Source organism: Gallus gallus, chromosome 34 (genome assembly GCF_016699485.2).
Source record: "Gallus gallus isolate bGalGal1 chromosome 34, bGalGal1.mat.broiler.GRCg7b, whole genome shotgun sequence".
In the NCBI taxonomy this organism is placed as follows: domain Eukaryota; kingdom Metazoa; phylum Chordata; class Aves; order Galliformes; family Phasianidae; genus Gallus; species Gallus gallus.
The window spans coordinates 3,055,407-3,074,222 of NC_052565.1; the positions used below are offsets into that span (position 1 = coordinate 3,055,407).

At 60.2% G+C, this 18,816-nt stretch overlaps 3 protein-coding genes and 1 long non-coding RNA gene across 5 annotated transcripts; 1 reads left to right on the forward strand and 3 right to left on the reverse strand.

Moving 5' to 3' along the window:
* Window positions 1-227: 227 nt before the first annotated feature.
* LOC107050255 (maestro heat-like repeat-containing protein family member 2A) lies at window positions 228-1,547 on the reverse strand. Its single transcript, XM_025145540.2, has 4 exons — window positions 1,408-1,547; window positions 1,040-1,157; window positions 655-951; window positions 228-567 (listed from the first exon to the last, which is right to left on the reverse strand). Exons 1-4 carry the CDS (start codon window positions 1,542-1,544, stop codon window positions 373-375), a joined length of 747 nt encoding a protein of 248 aa, XP_025001308.2. The 5' UTR covers window positions 1,545-1,547; the 3' UTR covers window positions 228-372.
* Window positions 1,548-1,594: 47 nt separating this feature from the next.
* On the reverse strand, window positions 1,595-5,749 carry LOC107051323. Its single transcript, XM_040654789.1, has 13 exons — window positions 5,499-5,749; window positions 4,987-5,075; window positions 4,735-4,866; window positions 4,557-4,636; window positions 4,011-4,119; window positions 3,813-3,902; window positions 3,585-3,689; window positions 3,309-3,486; window positions 3,039-3,139; window positions 2,794-2,943; window positions 2,413-2,567; window positions 2,042-2,174; window positions 1,595-1,947 (listed from the first exon to the last, which is right to left on the reverse strand). Exons 1-13 carry the CDS (start codon window positions 5,701-5,703, stop codon window positions 1,759-1,761), a joined length of 1,716 nt encoding a protein of 571 aa, XP_040510723.1. The 5' UTR covers window positions 5,704-5,749; the 3' UTR covers window positions 1,595-1,758.
* Window positions 5,750-10,255: 4,506 nt separating this feature from the next.
* Window positions 10,256-12,070, forward strand: LOC121108071. The gene is made up of 3 exons (XR_005842364.2): window positions 10,256-10,620; window positions 10,757-10,946; window positions 11,790-12,070. It is a non-coding gene; the product is annotated as an uncharacterized LOC121108071 (long non-coding RNA).
* A 302-nt stretch (window positions 12,071-12,372) lies between these two features.
* Window positions 12,373-17,426, reverse strand: LOC121106489 (maestro heat-like repeat-containing protein family member 2A). Of its 2 annotated transcripts, XM_040654791.1 has the most exons (15): window positions 17,289-17,426; window positions 16,743-16,851; window positions 16,545-16,634; window positions 16,317-16,421; window positions 16,041-16,218; window positions 15,771-15,871; window positions 15,526-15,675; window positions 15,145-15,299; window positions 14,774-14,906; window positions 14,495-14,679; window positions 14,140-14,277; window positions 13,772-13,889; window positions 13,387-13,683; window positions 13,153-13,299; window positions 12,373-12,837 (listed from the first exon to the last, which is right to left on the reverse strand). In XM_040654791.1, exons 3-15 carry the CDS (start codon window positions 16,611-16,613, stop codon window positions 12,373-12,375), a joined length of 2,241 nt encoding a protein of 746 aa, XP_040510725.1. In that variant the 5' UTR covers window positions 16,614-16,634; window positions 16,743-16,851; window positions 17,289-17,426. The 2 variants fall into 2 exon arrangements, with proteins under 2 accessions (XP_040510725.1, XP_040510724.1); XM_040654790.1 differs by having other exon boundaries at window positions 16,317-16,634.
* Window positions 17,427-18,816: the final 1,390 nt, after the last annotated feature.

Below are 18,816 nucleotides of genomic sequence, written 5' to 3' on the forward strand. Positions count from 1 at the left end.
CCAGGCAGTCAGCAATCATCCAGACCTCCGCCGCACAGGCCAAGCGTTGCAGTTGCTGCCAGCCAAGGAGCTTGGCGGCATGGATCAGAGCTTTCTGAGCAGCCTGGGGGAGCAGTGACACGGGGGGGTGTTGGTGGGAGATCCTGGGGGAACCCCCATCCCAAACCTGGGTCGGCACCACAGCCGGTCCCGTCCCACAGGGTCTGGGGGAAACGGGGTGGGGGATGTGGGAGGGTTTTCCTAACCTTAATGACTGTATGGGTGGGTGTAGTGGAGGGGGGAACTGGGAGGACTGTATGGGTGGATATGAGGTGGGGATCTGGTATCTAGGAGGACTGTACACGTGGGCACAGGGCAGGGAGTAGTTGCTGGTCACACCGGATAACCTCGCGACCCCGTGACCCCACAAGCTGCCCCCACCTGCGCCACGTTGGGGATGTCCTCATTCATGTGGATGAAGAGTGGCAGCAGACTCCTCTCCGCCTGCAGCAGCAGCCGCTTCCTGCCTGGCGCCTCCAGCAGCAGCGCAAAGAGCTCCATGGAGCGCCAGCGCACCTCTGCGTTGTCCTGGGAGGAAACACACAAGGGGGTAGTCCTGAGCTCTGCACGGTGCGGGGGCTGCTTGAATGCTCCCCGCTGCCCCGCGTCCCTCACCTCATTGAAGCAGGACAGCAGCTGCACGGCCAGCTGGCTGAGCACACCTCGGATGCTGGCGGGGCGCTGTGCCACAATGTCCTGCAGCAGATGTATGGCCTGCAGTTTGATGTCAGCCCGCATGTCCTGCAGCCACAGCAGCGCGTCAGGTAGCAGCAGCTGCATCCTCCCAGCGTAAAGGTTCCTCAGCCCGCGCAGCGCCAGCTCTCTGCTCCTGGGCTGTTTGCTGCGGATGTATTTCCTGAAGATCTTTTGGGTGCCGGTGTCATCCTTGTGGTGCCCCTGGCAGCTCCACAGCTGTGATGAGCGGTGGTCAGCAGGCGGGAGCGGGCTCAGCCTCCCATCCTCCCAAGGAGACCCTCCCCCGCACCGTCTCCACACCCACCTCGAGGTAGAACGCCATGGCGGGGACCTCCCTCCACTGCAGCTGGTGGTACTGCAGCAGATTCTGCAGGTGTCTGAAGATGGGTCTGCACTGATCCCGGCAGTTCTTCAGCATCACCCTGTGGGGCAGGGGGAGGGCTGAAGCCGGGCTCAGGGGCTGACCCCACTGGGTCTGGGCTGGAGTAGGGGGACCGGAACAGCCCATGCCGCCCCACAGTGTGCTCTTCCATCTGCCCACCGTGCCTCAGCACCTCCTGAGCACTCCCCATCTTGTTCCCTACTTATTTCAGGAGCACTGCACTTGGGGCACCGTGTAGGGCAGTGTGTGGGGCAGCATGGGGCAGAGCATGGAAGGGGTTGGGGCCGTACTTGGCAAGGGAGTGTAGGCCGTTTTGCCACATGGAAGCGCCCAGCAACCGCGCCCACAGGTCGTGGGTCTCCATGGAGAATGCCAGGTTGTCCATATCGGCGCAGAGCAGCAAACTGCAGGCCGTCTCCACCACCATCCTGCATGGAAACAGGGCAGCATTGGGTCAGCACGGGGTCAGGGGCCAGAGGTCAGTGAGGGGCCAGGGCACAGTGCAGAGTCAGGGTTCAATCAGAGGTCATCATGCAGTCAGGAGTCAGTGTGGGGTCAGGAGTCAGCAGGGGCACAAAGGTCAGCGTGGGGTCAGGGGTCAGTGTGGGTGGTGCCGCGGGGTCAGAGCGGGCACTGCGGTGTTACCTGATGGCAGAGGTGGGCGCAGATGGGCGGAATGGGTCCTCCGTGATGGCGATGATCTCCAGCGGAGCTAGCGGCCCGGCGGACACCAGCTGGATGATGAGCGCCACAAAGAGCTCCGGGAAAACCAGTCGCACCTGTGGGCCGTAGTCCAGGTACTGCAGGAGCTTATGCAGTGCCGTGGCCGCCTGCGGAAAGCACCCGGACAGCACTCAGCAGTGAGCTGCTCCCCTGGGTTTGGGGGGGTGGGGGGGAGTGTTCCCAGAGGACCCCCAAACTCACGGCCAGGTGAAGGACGCCGACCTCGGTCTTCTGGCCCAGCGGCACGGTCTCCAGCTGACGCAGCAGCGCCTGCACCATCTTTGGCACCACATCCACCGAGGACAGCGCCAACTCCCACAGCTCCCATATGTCCCTGCGGCACAGAGCTGTCCTCAGCGGGAGCCCCTCTCTGAGTGGGGTGGGAGTCCTTCTATATGTGGGGTGGGTGTTGTTCTATGTGTGGGGTGAGGGTCCCTCTGCACCACGGGTGAAGGTCCCATGGGGGGTGGTCTCCCTCTCCGTGTGGAGTGGGGGTCCCTATCCATGTGGGGTGGAGGTCCCTGTCCTTGTGGGGTGGGGGTCCCTCTCTGCGGGGGGTGGGGGCAGCGCACTTGTCACAGGTGGGGGAGCAGCGCAGCAGGCTGAGTGTCATCGCGCGAGGGTTGGCGGCAGCCAGTGAGGGGAAGGTGCCGTGGATGGTCCTCAGTGCCTGCTCCTCTGTGATCAGCTTCCTGCTCCTGTGGATGGCCGTCACGATGCGCTGCACCTGGAAGGGTCACAGGGACAGCAGAACTTCACTCCAGGCGTCCCCAGGAGGGGCCAAGCACCCTGAAGTCTCAAATCAGATCGATGCCGTGCAGGACAACCCAACCCAACACAGCCTTCCTGCACCCAACCCAACCCAATTCTAACCATCAGGACCCAACCCACCCCAACCCCACCCCCTCCTCCCATGGGCTCAGCCCCCTGGCAAGCAGCTCCCGGTTGCTCACATCATTGGGCATAGGGTTGAAGTCAACCGTCAGGATGGCCATCAAGGTGGAAGCCACCTGGGTGTTGCAGTTGCTGCAGTCCCTCATGCCCTGCAGCGCCAGGAGGATGAGATCGGTCTTCTCTGAAGAGTGGAAGTACTTCTCAAAGCGCTGGGGAGGAATGAACGCAGAGGGGGGGAAGGATGTCAGCCATGCTCCCCCCACCCCCTGCGCCCATGAGTCCTGGCGCAACAATCCCTCCTCACCAGCAAAATGACCGTGGTGTTGGTGGTCCAGGTGAGGGAGAACTCGTGGTCAGCTTCCCACTGCTCCAGTTTCCCCTGCTCGTCCAGCTGCCCTTCCCAGCCTGGAAAGGAGAGCAAGGCGCAGGTGCGTGAGCAGTGGCTGCCCTGCAGGGAGCTGGACAGCTGCCCCGACCCCAAGCACGGGGCCGTGCGGCAAAGCTCCCCAACACCATGGGGTTCTTCACTGCTCTGAGCGGCAGCTGAAGCAGAGGTCAGCAGCCGTTGCCTTACGGCTTCTCCACAGGACAAATCTGTAGAGGTGACGGAGAGCGCTCAAAGCACAGCGGCATGTTTTGTCCTCCTGGACAAAAGCGCAGCACAGGATGAGGCATCCCACCAGCTGCCCCAGCACGGGCAGGCGGAGCTCGTCATAGCTGGCAGATGGGGATTGTTCCGAGGAGTGACGGGGCTGTACGTGGAGAGCAGAAAGTTGAGCGCACCCCCGGAGTGGGCAGAGCGTGGAAAAGGAGAGACAAAGACTCCACATTATGGGGGTCGGGCCCTTACCTTCTCCTGGCAGTAATGTGCCAGCGAATGGGTCAGCTTCCAGATGCGCCCCACTGCCCTCTGGCGCACGGTCGAGCTCTGCAAGGAGGTGAAGGGCAGCAGCACCTGTGGGAAGAGGAGGTGCTGCTCTGCCCTGTGGCCCCCTGGATCACCCCAGAAGGTTTTTGGGGTGGTGGGGATGGGGGGGGAACACTCTTCCTCTGTGTGGTCCCCATGGGCAAGGCTCACCTGGAAGACGTCTTTCAGCTCCTCTCCGATGCTGGTGCTGGGGTGAATGAACACCAATGAGTGCAGCATCTCATCCAGAGCCCTCAGGGTCTGCAGAACGGACAGGGTGGAGGGAGATTAGAGGGGAGGGGGACGGGGGATGCATGGCAAGACCCTGTTCTGCAAGGCAGGGGGGTCCTGTAGCTCCCTGGCACCCACCTTGGAGTAAAGGTTTGTGTCCAGGTCCTGCTCTGAGGGAAGCAGGAAGATGCTCCGGAAGCACACAACAAAGAGAGGGATCTTCTCCTCCAGAGCCCCCTCCACCTTGCTGCAAGAACAGGGACAGCGGCGCTGGGAGTGCTGTGCTGCAGGATGGGGAGTGGATCCCCCCATGGGCAGCACTCTGCAGAGCAGGGGGGGCATTGCTGGGAGGAACCCCTCCTCCATCGGGATGTGTGGGGCAGAGGGAGTCCTGAGAGCTGCTGTGGTCAGATTGGGGTTGGGGTTCGGGTTGGGGTTAGGTTGTTGTTCGGGTTAGGGTTAGGTTATGGTCAATGTTAGAGCTGAGGCCCAGCAGTGCTGCAGGACCCCCTCGGCCCTTTGCCCCGCCCCAAAGGGGGAGAGCAGCAGCCCAGTACTGCCAGGATCGTCCCCGGGGGCTGTGGGGCTATACAGGCAGTGTGGGGCCATTCAGACACTGTGGGGCCATACAGGCAGTCTGGGGCCATATGAATGCTGTGGGGCCATCCCGGTGTGGGGCAGTACCTGAGGGAGGTGATGGCGGCTACCGCTTGCAGCCGCAGTTCGGAGCTCAGCTCTCTCCGCGGCTCCTCTGCCAGCAGCACCTGCAGCACAGCGGGATGGCATCAGGCATGCAGTGCTCCCAGCACTGGGAGGAGAGGAGCCGCCCACTGCCCCCCCTCCAGCACCCACCGCCCCTCACCATGATGTTCTCCACAAGTTCGTTCCGGCGGCAGAAGATGCGCAGTTCCTGCACCGTGTTCCTCTCTGCTGCGGAGCCGCAGATGGTGCGGATGCTGCACAGGAACTTCATCTTCTTCTCCTCATTCTGAGGCTGCCAGCGAGCGTGGGGAGCGTGAGCGGGGGGGCGGGGCCAGGGGGCACAGCCCTCCTGCGGATGCAATGGGCCTGGGGGGGGATGGGGGACCGCCGTGATGGGAGCGGCCGCTGTCACCTCTGTGCTCCGGAGAAAGGCCTCAATGTTGTCCATCGCGTAACGCTCCACAGCACACATGGGCAGCCCAGAGGCATCCAAGGGGGGAGCTGGAATTGGGGGTAGGAGGGGGATCGGAATTAGAGCTGGGTTTAGAGTTGTGGTTAGTGTTACGATTGAGGTTAGGGTTGGGGTTGGATTAGGGTTAAGGTTGGGGGTGGGGGTGGGTTAGAGTTAAGGTTGGGGTTGTGGTTAGTGTTAGGATTGAGTTTGGGGTTGGGGCTAAGGGTAGAGTTAAGGATGGGGTTGGGGTTCAGGTTAGGGTTAGGGCTGGGGTTAGGATTAAGGTTGGGATTAGGGTTGGGGTTGGGGCTGGGTTGGGGTTAGGATTAAGGTTTGCCGTCAGGGTTGGTGTAGAGGAGCCCGGAGCAAAGCGAGGAGAGAAGGGAACTCTGCCCTCTGCCGCCCCACGCAGCCCCCACACTGTGCAGAGGGCGCTTCCCACCCCCAGCCCTGTGGGGACCCTCACTCACCGGGCGGCACAGAAGTGGGCTCCTGGGGGAGTTTGTCCTTCTCCTTGGCCTCAGCAGGGCAGGAGGGGTTTCTCTCCTCCATCGCAGAGGATGAGGGTTGAGGTTGGGGACGGGCCGTGGCCTGGGCAGCCATGGGCGGAGAGAAGCGCTGCGGTTTGCCCCGAGGGGCGGCTTGCACCGCTGCTCTGCTCGCGTGCTGTCCCATCTCAGTCCTGACGGAAAGTGAGGGGCACAGCGCTGGCGCTGCTGGAGCTGGGGGGCACGGGGACGCGTCACAATGGGCCCCGCTGTGACCCGCTGCCCCGCCCGCGTGGGGCCCCCGGCAGTGCTCAGCTCTGCTCAGGGCTGCTCAGTTCCCCAGTCTGTGCTGAGGAATGGATATATTATTGCAATTATTTTATTAAATCATTAAAAAAGAGGGCAACGGAAGCATAAAACTCAGAAATTGGAAATACGTGCTTCACATCAAGGCTGAGCTGCTCTGCAGGGGGGTTCAGGATTTCCCTGGTGAGTTCACCAACTAAAGCTGGGGTTGGGGTTGCAGTTAGGGTTATGGATAGGGTTAGGGTTAGGGCTTGGGTTGTGGTTGGGGTTGGGGTTAGGGTTAGGTTTCGGGTTAGGGCTAGCATAGGGTTAGGGTTACGGTGAGGGTTAGGGTTAGTGTTGGGCCTTAAGTTGCAGATAGGGTTGGGCTCAACATTTGATGTTAGGATTGGGGTGAGTGTTGGAATTAGGTTTTGGTTTAGGCTTAGGGTTTGGGCTGGGATTGAGGTTACTCTTGGGTTTAGGGTTGTGATTAGGGTTAGGGTGTGGGTTGGGGTTAGTGTTGGGGTTAGGGTTGGGTTTAGTGTTATGATTGTGGTTGGGGTTCTGGTTTGGTTTAGATTTAGAGTTAGGGTTGGAGTTGGGGTTGGGTGTAGGGTTAGCATTGTGTTAGGGAGCTGGGGAGTGCCAGTGGGGCAGTGAGGCGCAAGTTGCACTCTGTGAAGTCTGCACTCTCCTTCCTTTTCAAAGCCTGACATGAAGGCGGGGGCCCGGCAGCGGATTTCCAGGAGAGGAATGACATTTCATCATCCTCATCGAAACGTGGGATGGAATCTCAACAAGAACCCCCGTCCCCTGGAAACAGCCAGTCAGAAGGGCACCCTTTGAGCTGGGAACTCCTCCCCAGCCCAGCTTTTCTTGTGAGACAGCTCCTGGCAACCCCCCAGCACCAAACCCAGCTCACCTGCTCGGCCTGCTCAGCCCAAGCTGTGCCCAGCTCACGCACACGCCACAGTGGTGCTTCGGACAGGCTCTCACAGGGTGATCTGTTCCAAGGAGGGCCCAGAGCTCAGTCCCCGCGTGCAGCACGCCCACCAGAGCACCAGCTCTGCTCACCAGCTGTGGCACAAACGCTCCCACCCCTGCAACACTTGTGACCTTAGTGTGCGCCCGCATCGCTTCCGTGCCTTCATCATAAGCAAAGGAAATGGACGCCTCCCAGATCCAAACTTTAGGAAACCAACACCAGGCTCACCCAATGGGGTTAACCAAAGTAAAATAACAGGGAAGCGAGGATGACTCTTGTGCAGCCCAATAAAAACCAGTAATGACCAATACGGCCTCATATTGTCAATGGAGTCCCAGAGGAACTAGTAGGATCCAGGCGTGCACACCAGTATGGGCCAGGAAAGACCAGGATGGACTCATAGTGGTCAGTAGACACCCATCGGAAGCCGTAGGAGCGCAAACCACTATTGACCCATAAAAAGCAGTAAGGACCAGCACGGCCTCGTAGTGCTCAATGGAGTCCCATAGGAATCAGTAGAAACCAATAGGAATGCACACCTGTATGCCTCTCTGGTTGAGGCTTTACGCCCCAGGGCCGATGTTGGCCTCCCGGACTATGGCTTTAGGCCCTGGGCCAGTGCCGGCCTCTCCGGCTGTGGACTTAGGCCCGGAGCTGGTGCTGGCCTCTTGTGCTGTGGCTGTGGCTTTAGGCCCCGGGGCCAGTGCAGGCCTCTCGGGATGTGACTTTGGGCCCAGGGGCTGGTGCCGGCCTCCTGGGCTGTGACTGTGGCTTCAGGCCCCAAAGCTGGTGCCAGCCTCTTGGGCTGTGGCTTCACGCCCCAGGACTGGTTCTGCCTTTACGGGCTGTGGCTTCAGGCCCCAGGGCTGGGGCTGGCCTCCTGGGCTGTGGCTGTGGCTTCAGGCCCTGGAACCAGTGCCGATCTCTCTGGCTGCCGCGACAGCTTTAGGCCCCAGGGACGGTGCCAGCCTCTCTTGTGCTGTGCCTACAGTTTTAGGCCCTTGGGCCTGACCTGTGGAACAGCACCTAGCCTCACAGGAGTCAGAATGTAAGGTAGTTTATTTAAGGTGTATAGACCGGCGCACGGGGGGCTCACACTGCTCCCGTTGCGCAACCAGTGGCTCTCAAGCAGCCATACTATATGCACACTCATAATTCCACGAAGCAAGTAATGCTAACTCATTCTTGACAGTGGGTCATCCTATGCTAACTAATTCTGTGAATGTCTTCTTGTTTTTCACTCCTTCTTGGACATGCTCAGTGTACAGTCAAGTCGTTTTGAATATCATTTCCTTTGTGGTGATTGGTCTGGTTTCTCATCTGAAGGCTTCAGACCTGCAATTCCAGGAGCTTCCTCCTTTGCAGTGTGCTATTGATAAGCAGAAGCCTTGCCCCCTTTCTACCAAACTCCTCCCAGGTCCTGCCTATTCCTTGTAAACCACTCCCCAGACTCCGCCTCTGAAGTAAGTGTTCCTCCTGTCTTTAATTTTTGAGCAGGGGACCCCCCCCTGTACCGGTACAGGGGTCCCTCCTGTACAAGGACCATCCTAGGGTCTCTGCCTTCACTCAGGCCACTGCTGACCTTCCTGATTAGAGCTTCAGGCTCTGGGGCCCGTGCCGGTCTCTTGGGCTGAGTGTGTGGCTGTAGGTCCCAGGGCCGGTGCTGGCCTCTCTGGCAGTGGCTTTAGGCGCCAGGGAGCGCGCAGGCCTCTTGGGCTGGGGCTTCAGGCCCCGGGTCCAGCACCAGCCTCTCGGGCTGTGGCTTTAGGCTTTGGGGCCGATGCCAGACTGCCTGGCTGTGACTGTGGTTTCAGCCCCTGGCTGTAGGGCTATCCTGTTTAGACAAGAGGCCCGCAGTAAAAGGAGAACAGACTTAACAAACATCAAAGAAGCCATGGCCTCTACACAAGGTTGGATTGCCTCGCTCTGGGGATAGGTTGGGATGCAACAGGCAGGCATCAAGATACTCCCCTCTCTCCTCCTTCCAGGCTTATCTCTGTGCAAGGACGAGCAGATGTCCAGAAGCAATCATCTAGTATTGAGTGACCAAGTGTGAGAAGTTAATTAATTAGCAATACGTGCTTAGTTAGCAACACTTTCTGGTTAGTTGAGTGCCGGGAAGACTGTGAACCTGAAGTCCTCAGCCAATGAGGAGAGAGAAAGAGATAAGCGTCGAGTAATAGGGCATCAAAGATGTAAGGCAGTTTTCTGTGTGCTCTCCTGCTTGCAGGAGGCCTGCCATTGCAATTGCGAAGAAAACCTGCTTTTTCCAAGATACCGTCCTGATAAATTATTTGGCTATTTCCAACATGACTGTAGTTTCAGGCCCTGGCGCTGGTGCCGGCCTCTCTGACTGTGGCTGTGGCTTTAAGCCCCAGGACTGTTTCCGGCCTTTCCGGCTGTGGCTATAGGCCCCACACATCGTGCTGGCCTCTCGGGCTGTTGCTGTGGCTTCAGGCCCCGGGGCCGGTGCTGGTCTCTCTGGCTGTGTTTTTATGCCCCTGGGCTGGTGCCAGCCTCTCGGGCTCTAGCGATGGCATGAAGCACCGGGGCAAGGGCCAGCTGTGGGAGTGGAATGTTGTTTCTGCATTTAGAACTAACGTGATGAGTATTTTATGGTGTCTGCGGCCATCTAGCATCCTTGATTGGTACTAATAATTCTTTCTGGGATTCTCCTGATTCCATCAAGGTGGGGGGAGGGGTCTCTAACAGTCCTCATCACTTGTCCTTTAGGTCAATTTTCCATTCTGATGCATGCGTAGTAGGCAGATGAAGTAATTAGTAAGTACAAAAACTGCTGCTTTTGAATTATAGACTAAAAAGCATATTGTGAGGCTATTCTGTTTTGCCAAGAGGCCCTCGGCAAAAGAACAACAGATGTATCAAACATCAAAGAAGCCAGGGCCTCTACCCGAGGCCGAGCTGTTCCACTCGAGGAATGGGAGGGATGCAACAGATAGCCCTCTCCATCCACTTGAGACAGAGTTCAAAAGAAAAAGGAGAGAAGCAGAAAGATCGTAAAGGGGATCCTTTAGATAACTCGCCCTCCCTTAAAGATCTAAAGCAATGCAAGCGGCAGCGGCCTCTGCAGAGGCGGGTCTTTCCCAACCTGAGCAACGCTACAGTTCTACGCTTCTGCGATTAATGCAAATCACGGTTGAGTGTGCACTGGATTGGTCAAAGAGCTGGGGTTTGTCAAGCGTGTGTGTGCACGGATGTGTGAAAGGATGGGGCTGCACACGTGTGTGTGCCATGGGCGAACAAACCGCTGCGGTGCTTCAGGGAGCACCTCGCTGCCTTTTGCTGCTCCTGGCAGAGCCTCGCCAATATTCTTGGCATTTTGGAGCCCCTTCCTGCTGCTGCCGCTGCTTTGGGGGCACCCACGCCGCTCCACTCTGCCCCTCCCCCAGCCCCACGCCGGCCCATGCCGGCCTCTCATTGGTCAGAGGCAGCACCGCCGGCTGCGATTGGCTGAGGCGCAGCGCGTGGGAGCGGCCGTTGGCGGCCGGCTCGGGGCCACCCGGCTCTCCCCTCAGACAGCGCCGCACCCACAGCCCGGGCCGCCCCGCTCGGCACCGCCGCTGCAGCCGCTGTGCGGGTGTCATGGTTTTATCCTTGGTGGTGACTGCAATTCCACATCGTAACATCATGTAGTGCACCTGGAGTTAAAGCATTAATGCTCCAGTTCCGGGCACCTGTCTGAAAGAGAAGAACTACATTCCCAGGGGGGCTTTGCGGTCAGAGAGGAGATAGAACCTCTGGCAAAGTCACCTGATCTCCTCTTCTTCCCTCGGCTCTCGTCCCGACCACACGCATCGCCTCAGCACTACTGTAAGGCCTACAGCTTTCAGATACTCTTTCTCTCATTCTATTTGATTTATTTGCTTCAATTCGAATTATATTGTGTTATAGTGTGCTATCTTGCCTTCCAATTCCGTATGTAGTAAATTAGTTTGTTTCTCCTCAGATCGTTGCCGCTGCTTTTAATTATTTTGGGGTCCCCTGTTTCCCTTTTCTGGAGGTGTGGATTTTGCGAAATCCCTCCACCCCGCTGGTCACAGAACTGAGCCGAACCAGCCTGTAAACCATTGACAGCGGGCAGTACTGAGATGGAACCGCGGCACTGAGGAGCGGTGCTGAGGACAGCAGTGCCACAGGTGTTTGGGGGAACGGCTCCGGGCCGGGGCCGGGGAGAGGAACCATGCGCGGCCCAGGCCATACCACCCCCCCCGCCCTCCCCCCCCCTCTGCTGTGGGATGCGGGGATTTGGGACGCTGAAGGGCTCGGGGCCCCCACCGCCGCAGCGCTGCTGCCCGCATCCGGGCCAGGCCCCCCCCAAGCCCTCCAGTGCTGCGCCCAGACCCCACCGGGGCTGAGGTGGACATAGGGGCTGTGGGGGAGATGTAGTGGGGATATGGGCGTTTAGGGGGTTGTGGGGGGCTGTAGAGGGATATAGGGCTGTGCGTGGGTTATAGGAGAATATGGGGCTAGAGGGGGCTGTTGTGGGAATACAGGGAGGCTGTGGGAGGTCATGGGGAGGATATAGGGAGATAGGGGACTGTTGTGGGTATAGGGTTATACGGGAGCTACGGGGGGGATACAGGGTGATATGGGGCTATAGTGGGCTGTGGGGATCCACACAGGGGGATATGGGGATATAGGTAGCTGTGAGGGGAACGCAGAGGGACATGGGGCTGAGAGGGGCCTTAGGGTGGGCTATAAGGGGATGGGGCTATAGGGTGGGCTATAAGGGGATGTGGAGCTAGAAGGCTCTCCCTTCCTGTCCCCCTTCCTTTCCCGCCAGCTGTGGGTTGCTCTTAGGGTTGGCATTAGTGTGGCAATGAGGAGCAGAATGCAAACACCTCCAAACACGTTGTTACTCCGCAGAGATCCGCACGGTGACGCTGCGCTGCCAACAGCGCTTCTCAACACTAAGCCCTGAAACACGGGGCAACTCCAACACAGCTTTAACTAATAACTAATAACTACTTTTATTTCAGCTCTACATGTAACACTACAACAAACGTGACAGACGAAGACCCATCCCTGTGGAGCGGCACTACTCCCTCCACGTTCTCCAGAACCATCGGCGCAACCTGGGCCTGGTGGGCGGCACATCTTCCAGCACGCTGAGGATCAGCAGTGTCTGCAGCACCAGACAGCGCACGGCCGGCTCGCTGTCCTCCTTGGCGCCCTCCAGGGCTGCAATGGAGCGGTGCTGTGTCACCACGTGGGCCCCACATGGCACTTCCCGGGGCACGGGGCAGCGGGGGGGACGGCTCACCTTTACGGATGTCCAACACCTTCTCCCGGTTCTCATTCCTCAGCTTTCGCCCTAGCAGCCCTGCGCACATGGCTGCTGTCAGCGCTCGCCCGGCCCCGCGGCGCCCAGGGACCTCACAGCATCCCAGGGACCCCCACGGTGCTCCACGGACCTCCAAAAACCCCATACTACCCTAATAGTGTCCCCATCATCCCCAGCAATCCTTCAGTGTCTCAGGGACCTATGGTGTCCCAGTGACCCCTGTGGTGCCCATCTGCCCCCAAGGACCCCAGTGACCCCCAGAGACCCAACACAATGCTTCAGTGAACCCCATAGTGCCCCAGTAAGCCCAGTGTTGCCCTAATAACTCCCAAGAACCCCACCATTTCCCCAGTGGTCCCCCAGGGCCCCCGCTGCGCACCGACCCCACAGCATTCAGCCGGAGGGATGGGGACCCACTGGGGATGGGACTCACCGAGGAAGCGCACGGCCGTGTCCCTCACGGGTACCTGGGGGCTGTGCAGGTGCAGCACCGTGTCCTTCAGGTACTGCTCCGCATCTCTGCCCCTCTTCTGAAGCTGCAGAGAGCATGGTGGGGGTGGCACCCGCAGAGTGGCTCCCCGACCCCCCTTCTGCAGGGCAGCAAGGGGGGTCCAGAGGGGTTGAGGGGTGGGGGTCCTTACCAGGCAGTCAGCAATCATCCAGACCTCCGCTGCACAGGCCAAGCGTTGCAGTTGCTGCCAGCCAAGGAGCTTGGCGGCGTGGATCAGAGCTTTCTGAGCAGCCTGGGGAGCAGTGACACGGGGGGGTGTTGGTGGGAGATCCTGGGGGAACCCCCATCCCAAACCTGGGTCGGCACCACAGCCGGTCCCGTCCCACAGGGTCTGGGGAAACGGGGTGGGGGATGTGGGAGGGTTTTCCTAACCTTAATGACTGTATGGGTGGGTGTAGTGGAGGGGGGAACTGGGAGGACTGTATGGGTGGATATGAGGTGGGGATCTGGTATCTAGGAGGACTGTACATGTGGGCACAGGGCGGGGAGTAGTTGCTGGTCACACCGGATAACCTCGCGACCCCGTGACCCCACAAGCTGCCCCCACCTGCGCCACTTTGGGGATGTCCTCATTCATGTGGATGAAGAGTGGCAGCAGACTCCTCTCCGCCTGCAGCAGCAGCCGCTTCCTGCCTGGCGCCTCCAGCAGCAGCGCAAAGAGCTCCATGGAGCGCCAGCGCACCTCTGCGTTGTCCTGGGAGGAAACACACAAGGGGGTAGTCCTGAGCTCTGCACGGTGCGGGGGCTGCTTGAATGCTCCCCGCTGCCCCGCGTCCCTCACCTCATTGAAGCAGGACAGCAGCTGCACGGCCAGCTGGCTGAGCACACCTCGGATGCTGGCGGGGCGCTGTGCCACAATGTCCTGCAGCAGATGTATGGCCTGCAGTTTGATGTCAGCCCGCATGTCCTGCAGCCACAGCAGCGCGTCAGGTAGCAGCAGCTGCATCCTCCCAGCGTAAAGGTTCCTCAGCCCGCGCAGCGCCAGCTCTCTGCTCCTGGGCTGTTTGCTGCGGATGTATTTCCTGAAGATCTTTTGGGTGCCGGTGTCATCCTTGTGGTGCCCCTGGCAGCTCCACAGCTGTGATGAGCGGTGGTCAGCAGGCGGGAGCGGGCTCAGCCTCCCATCCTCCCAAGGAGACCCTCCCCCGCACCGTCTCCACACCCACCTCGAGGTAGAACGCCATGGCGGGGACCTCCCTCCACTGCAGCTGGTGGTACTGCAGCAGATTCTGCAGGTGTCTGAAGATGGGTCTGCACTGATCCCGGCAGTTCTTCAGCATCACCCTGTGGGGCAGGGGGAGGGCTGAAGCCGGGCTCAGGGGCTGACCCCACTGGGTCTGGGCTGGAGTAGGGGGACCGGAACAGCCCATGCCGCCCCACAGTGTGCTCTTCCATCTGCCCACCGTGCCTCAGCACCTCCTGAGCACTCCCCATCTTGTTCCCTACTTATTTCAGGAGCACTGCACTTGGGGCACCGTGTAGGGCAGTGTGTGGGGCAGCATGGGGCAGAGCATGGAAGGGGTTGGGGCCGTACTTGGCAAGGGAGTGTAGGCCGTTTTGCCACATGGAAGCGCCCAGCAACCGCGCCCACAGGTCGTGGGTCTCCATGGAGAATGCCAGGTTGTCCATATCAGCGCAGAGCAGCAAACTGCGGGCCGTCTCCACCACCATCCTGCATGGAAACGGGGCAGCATTGGGTCAGCACAGGGTCAGGGGCCAGAGGTCAGTGAGGGGCCAGGGCACAGTGCAGAGTCAGGGTTCAATCAGAGGTCATCATGCAGTCAGGAGTCAGTGTGGGGTCAGGAGTCAGCAGGGGCACAAAGGTCAGCGTGGGGTCAGGGGTCAGTGTGGGTGGTGCCGCGGGGTCAGAGCGGGCACTGCGGTGTTACCTGATGGCAGAGGTGGGCGCAGATGGGCGGAATGGGTCCTCCGTGATGGCGATGATCTCCAGCGGAGCTAGCGGCCCGGCGGACACCAGCTGGATGATGAGCGCCACAAAGAGCTCCGGGAAAACCAGTCGCACCTGTGGGCCGTAGTCCAGGTACTGCAGGAGCTTATGCAGTGCCGTGGCCGCCTGCGGAAAGCACCCGGACAGCACTCAGCACTGAGCTGCTCTCCTGGGTTTGGGGGGGTGGGGGGGAGTGTTCCCAGAGGACCCCCAAACTCACGGCCAGGTGAAGGACGCCGACCTCGGTCTTCTGGCCCAGCGGCACGGTCTCCAGCTGATGCAGCAGCGCCTGCACCATCTTTGGCACCGCATCCACCGAGGACAGCGCCAACTCCCACAGCTCCCATATGTCCCTGCGGCACAGAGCTGTCCTCAGCGGGAGCCCCTCTCTGAGTGGGGTGGGAGTCCTTCTATATGTGGGGTGGGTGTTGTTCTATGTGTGGGGTGAGGGTCCCTCTGCACCACGGGTGAAGGTCCCATGGGGGGTGGTCTCCCTCTCCGTGTGGAGTGGGGGTCCCTATCCATGTGGGGTGGAGGTCCCTGTCCTTGTGGGGTGGGGGTCCCTCTCTGCGGGGGGTGGGGGCAGCGCACTTGTCACAGGTGGGGGAGCAGCGCAGCAGGCTGAGTGTCATCGCGCGAGGGTTGGCGGCAGCCAGTGAGGGGAAGGTGCCGTGGATGGTCCTCAGTGCCTGCTCCTCTGTGATCAGCTTCCTGCTCCTGTGGATGGCCGTCACGATGCGCTGCACCTGGAAGGGTCACAGGGACAGCAGAACTTCACTCCAGGCGTCCCCAGGAGGGGCCAAGCACCCTGAAGTCTCAAATCAGATCGATGCCGTGCAGGACAACCCAACCCAACACAGCCTTCCTGCACCCAACCCAACCCAATTCTAACCATCAGGACCCAACCCACCCCAACCCCACCCCCTCCTCCCATGGGCTCAGCCCCCTGGCAAGCAGCTCCCGGTTGCTCACATCATTGGGCATAGGGTTGAAGTCAACCGTCAGGATGGCCATCAAGGTGGAAGCCACCTGGGTGTTGTAGTTGCTGCAGTCCCTCATGCCCTGCAGCGCCAGGAGGATGAGATCAGTCTTCTCTGAAGAGTGGAAGTACTTCTCAAAGCGCTGGGGAGGAATGAACGCAGAGGGGGGGAAGGATGTCAGCCATGCTCCCCTCACCCCCTGCGCCCATGAGTCCTGGCGCGACAATCCCTCCTCACCAGCAAAATGACCGTGGTGTTGGTGGTCCAGGTGAGGGAGAACTCGTGGTCAGCTTCCCACTGCTCCAGTTTCCCCTGCTCGTCCAGCTGCCCTTCCCAGCCTGGAAAGGAGAGCAAGGCGCAGGTGCGTGAGCAGTGGCTGCCCTGCAGGGAGCTGGACAGCTGCCCCGACCCCAAGCACGGGGCCGTGCGGCAAAGCTCCCCAACACCATGGGGTTCTTCACTGCTCTGAGCGGCAGCTGAAGCAGAGGTCAGCAGCCGTTGCCTTACGGCTTCTCCACAGGACAAATCTGTAGAGGTGACGGAGAGCGCTCAAAGCACAGCGGCATGTTTTGTCCTCCTGGACAAAAGCGCAGCACAGGATGAGGCATCCCACCAGCTGCCCCAGCACGGGCAGGCGGAGCTCGTCATAGCTGGCAGATGGGGATTGTTCCGAGGAGTGACGGGGCTGTACGTGGAGAGCAGAAAGTTGAGCGCACCCCCGGAGTGGGCAGAGCGCGGAAAAGGAGAGACAAAGACTCCACATTATGGGGGTCGGGCCCTTACCTTCTCCTGGCAGTAATGTGCCAGCGAATGAGTCAGCTTCCAGATGCGCCCCACTGCCCTCTGGCGCACGGTCGAGCTCTGCAAGGAGGTGAAGGGCAGCAGCACCTGTGGGAAGAGGAGGTGCTGCTCTGCCCTGTGGTCCCCTGGATCACCCCAGAAGGTTTTTGGGGTGGTGGGGATGGGGGGGGAACACTCTTCCTCTGTGTGGTCCCCATGGGCAAGGCTCACCTGGAAGACGTCTTTCAGCTCCTCTCCGATGCTGGTGCTGGGGTGAATGAACACCAATGAGTGCAGCATCTCATCCAGAGCCCTCAGGGTCTGCAGAACGGACAGGGTGGAGGGAGATTAGAGGGGAGGGGGACGGGGGATGCATGGCAAGACCCTGTTCTGCAAGGCAGGGGGGTCCTGTAGCTCCCTGGCACCCACCTTGGAGTAAAGGTTTGTGTCCAGGTCCTGCTCTGAGGGAAGCAGGAAGATGCTCCGGAAGCACACAACAAAGAGAGGGATCTTCTCCTCCAGAGCCCCCTCCACCTTGCTGCAAGAACAGGGACAGCGGCGCTGGGAGTGCTGTGCTGCAGGATGGGGAGTGGATCCCCCCATGGGCAGCACTCTGCAGAGCAGGGGGGGCATTGCTGGGAGGAACCCCTCCTCCATCGGGATGTGTGGGGCAGAGGGAGTCCTGAGAGCTGCTGTGGTCAGATTGGGGTTGGGGTTCGGGTTGGGGTTAGGTTGTTGTTCGGGTTAGGGTTAGGTTATGGTCAATGTTAGAGCTGAGGCCCAGCAGTGCTGCAGGACCCCCTCGGCCCTTTGCCCCGCCCCAAAGGGGGAGAGCAGCAGCCCAGTACTGCCAGGATCGTCCCCGGGGGCTGTGGGGCCATACAGGCAGTGTGGGGCCATTCAGACACTGTGGGGCCATACAGGCAGTCTGGGGCCATATGAATGCTGTGGGGCCATCCCGGTGTGGGGCAGTACCTGAGGGAGGTGATGGCGGCTACCGCTTGCAGCCGCAGTTCGGAGCTCAGCTCTCTCCGCGGCTCCTCTGCCAGCAGCACCTGCAGCACAGCGGGATGGCATCAGGCATGCAGTGCTCCCAGCACTGGGAGGAGAGGAGCCGCCCACTGCCCCCCCTCCAGCACCCACCGCCCCTCACCATGATGTTCTCCACAAGTTCAGTTCCGGCGGCAGAAGATGCGCAGTTCCTGCACCGTGTTCCTCTCTGCTGCGGAGCCGCAGATGGTGCGGATGCTGCACAGGAACTTCATCTTCTTCTCCTCATTCTGAGGCTGCCAGCGAGCGTGGGGAGTGTGAGCGGGGGGGTGGGGCCAGGGGGCACAGCCCTCCTGCGGATGCAATGGGCCTGGGGGGGGATGGGGGACCGCCGTGATGGGAGCGGCCGCTGTCACCTCTGTGCTCCGGAGAAAGGCCTCAATGTTGTCCATCGCGTAACGCTCCACAGCACACATGGGCAGCCCAGAGGCATCCAAGGGGGGAGCTGGAATTGGGGGTAGGAGGGGGATCGGAATTAGAGCTGGGTTTAGAGTTGTGGTTAGTGTTACGATTGAGGTTAGGGTTGGGGTTGGATTAGGGTTAAGGTTGGGGGTGGGGGTGGGTTAGAGTTAAGGTTGGGGTTGTGGTTAGTGTTAGGATTGAGTTTGGGGTTGGGGCTACGGGTAGAGTTAAGGTTGGGGTTGGGTTCAGGTTAGGGTTAGGGCTGGGGTTAGGATTAAGGTTGGGATTAGGGTTGGGGTTGGGGCTGGGTTGGGGTTAGGATTAAGGTTTGCCGTCAGGGTTGGTGTAGAGGAGCCCGGAGCAAAGCGAGGAGAGAAGGGAACTCTGCCCTCTGCCGCCCCACGCAGCCCCCACACTGTGCAGAGGGCGCTTCCCACCCCCAGCCCTGTGGGGACCCTCACTCACCGGGCGGCACAGAAGTGGGCTCCTGGGGGAGTTTGTCCTTCTCCTTGGCCTCAGCAGGGCACGAGGGGTTTCTCTCCTCCATCGCAGAGGATGAGGGCTGAGGTTGGGGACGGGCCGTGGCCTGGGCAGCCATGGGCGGAGAGAAGTGCTGCGGTTTGCCCCGAGGGGCGGCTTGCACCGCTGCTCTGCTCGCGTGCTGTCCCATCTCAGTCCTGACGGAAAGTGAGGGGCTCAGCGCTGGCGCTGCTGGAGCTGGGGGGCACGGGGACGCGTCACAATGGGCCCCGCTGTGACCCGCTGCCCCGCCCGCGTGGGGCCCCCGGCAGTGCTCAGCTCTGCTCAGGGCTGCTCAGTTCCCCAGTCTGCGCTGAGGACTGGATATATTATTGCAATTATTTTATTAAATCATTAAAAAAGAGGGCAACGGAAGCATAAAACTCAGAAATTGGAAATACGTGCTTCACATCAAGGCTGAGCTGCTCTGCAGGGGGGTTCAGGATTTCCCTGGTGAGTTCACCAACTAAAGCTGGGGTTGGGGTTGCAGTTAGGGTTATGGATAGGGTTAGGGTTAGGGCTTGGGTTGTGG

Coding starts and splice junctions, on each gene's coding strand:
- LOC107050255 (XM_025145540.2), bottom strand. CDS start 1,544: ATGGTGGTGGAGACGGCCTGCAGTTTGCTGCTCTGCGCCGATATGGAC. Junction 952..1,039: donor CCATGGCGTTCTACCTCGAG/GTGGGTGTGGAG, acceptor CGCTCATCACAG/CTGTGGAGCTGCCAGGGGCA. Junction 568..654: donor TGCTGTCCTGCTTCAATGAG/GTGAGGGACGCG, acceptor GTTTCCTCCCAG/GACAACGCAGAGGTGCGCTG.
- LOC107051323 (XM_040654789.1), bottom strand. CDS start 5,703: ATGGGACAGCACGCGAGCAGAGCAGCGGTGCAAGCCGCCCCTCGGGGC. Junction 4,867..4,986: donor CCTTTCTCCGGAGCACAGAG/GTGACAGCGGCC, acceptor GCTCGCTGGCAG/CCTCAGAATGAGGAGAAGAA. Junction 3,690..3,812: donor AGCTGAAAGACGTCTTCCAG/GTGAGCCTTGCC, acceptor CTCTTCCCACAG/GTGCTGCTGCCCTTCACCTC.
- LOC121106489 (XM_040654790.1), bottom strand. CDS start 16,613: ATGCTGCACTCATTGGTGTTCATTCACCCCAGCACCAGCATCGGAGAG. Junction 13,890..14,139: donor GGCCTACACTCCCTTGCCAA/GTACGGCCCCAA, acceptor CCTGCCCCACAG/GGTGATGCTGAAGAACTGCC. Junction 13,300..13,386: donor TGCTGTCCTGCTTCAATGAG/GTGAGGGACGCG, acceptor GTTTCCTCCCAG/GACAACGCAGAGGTGCGCTG.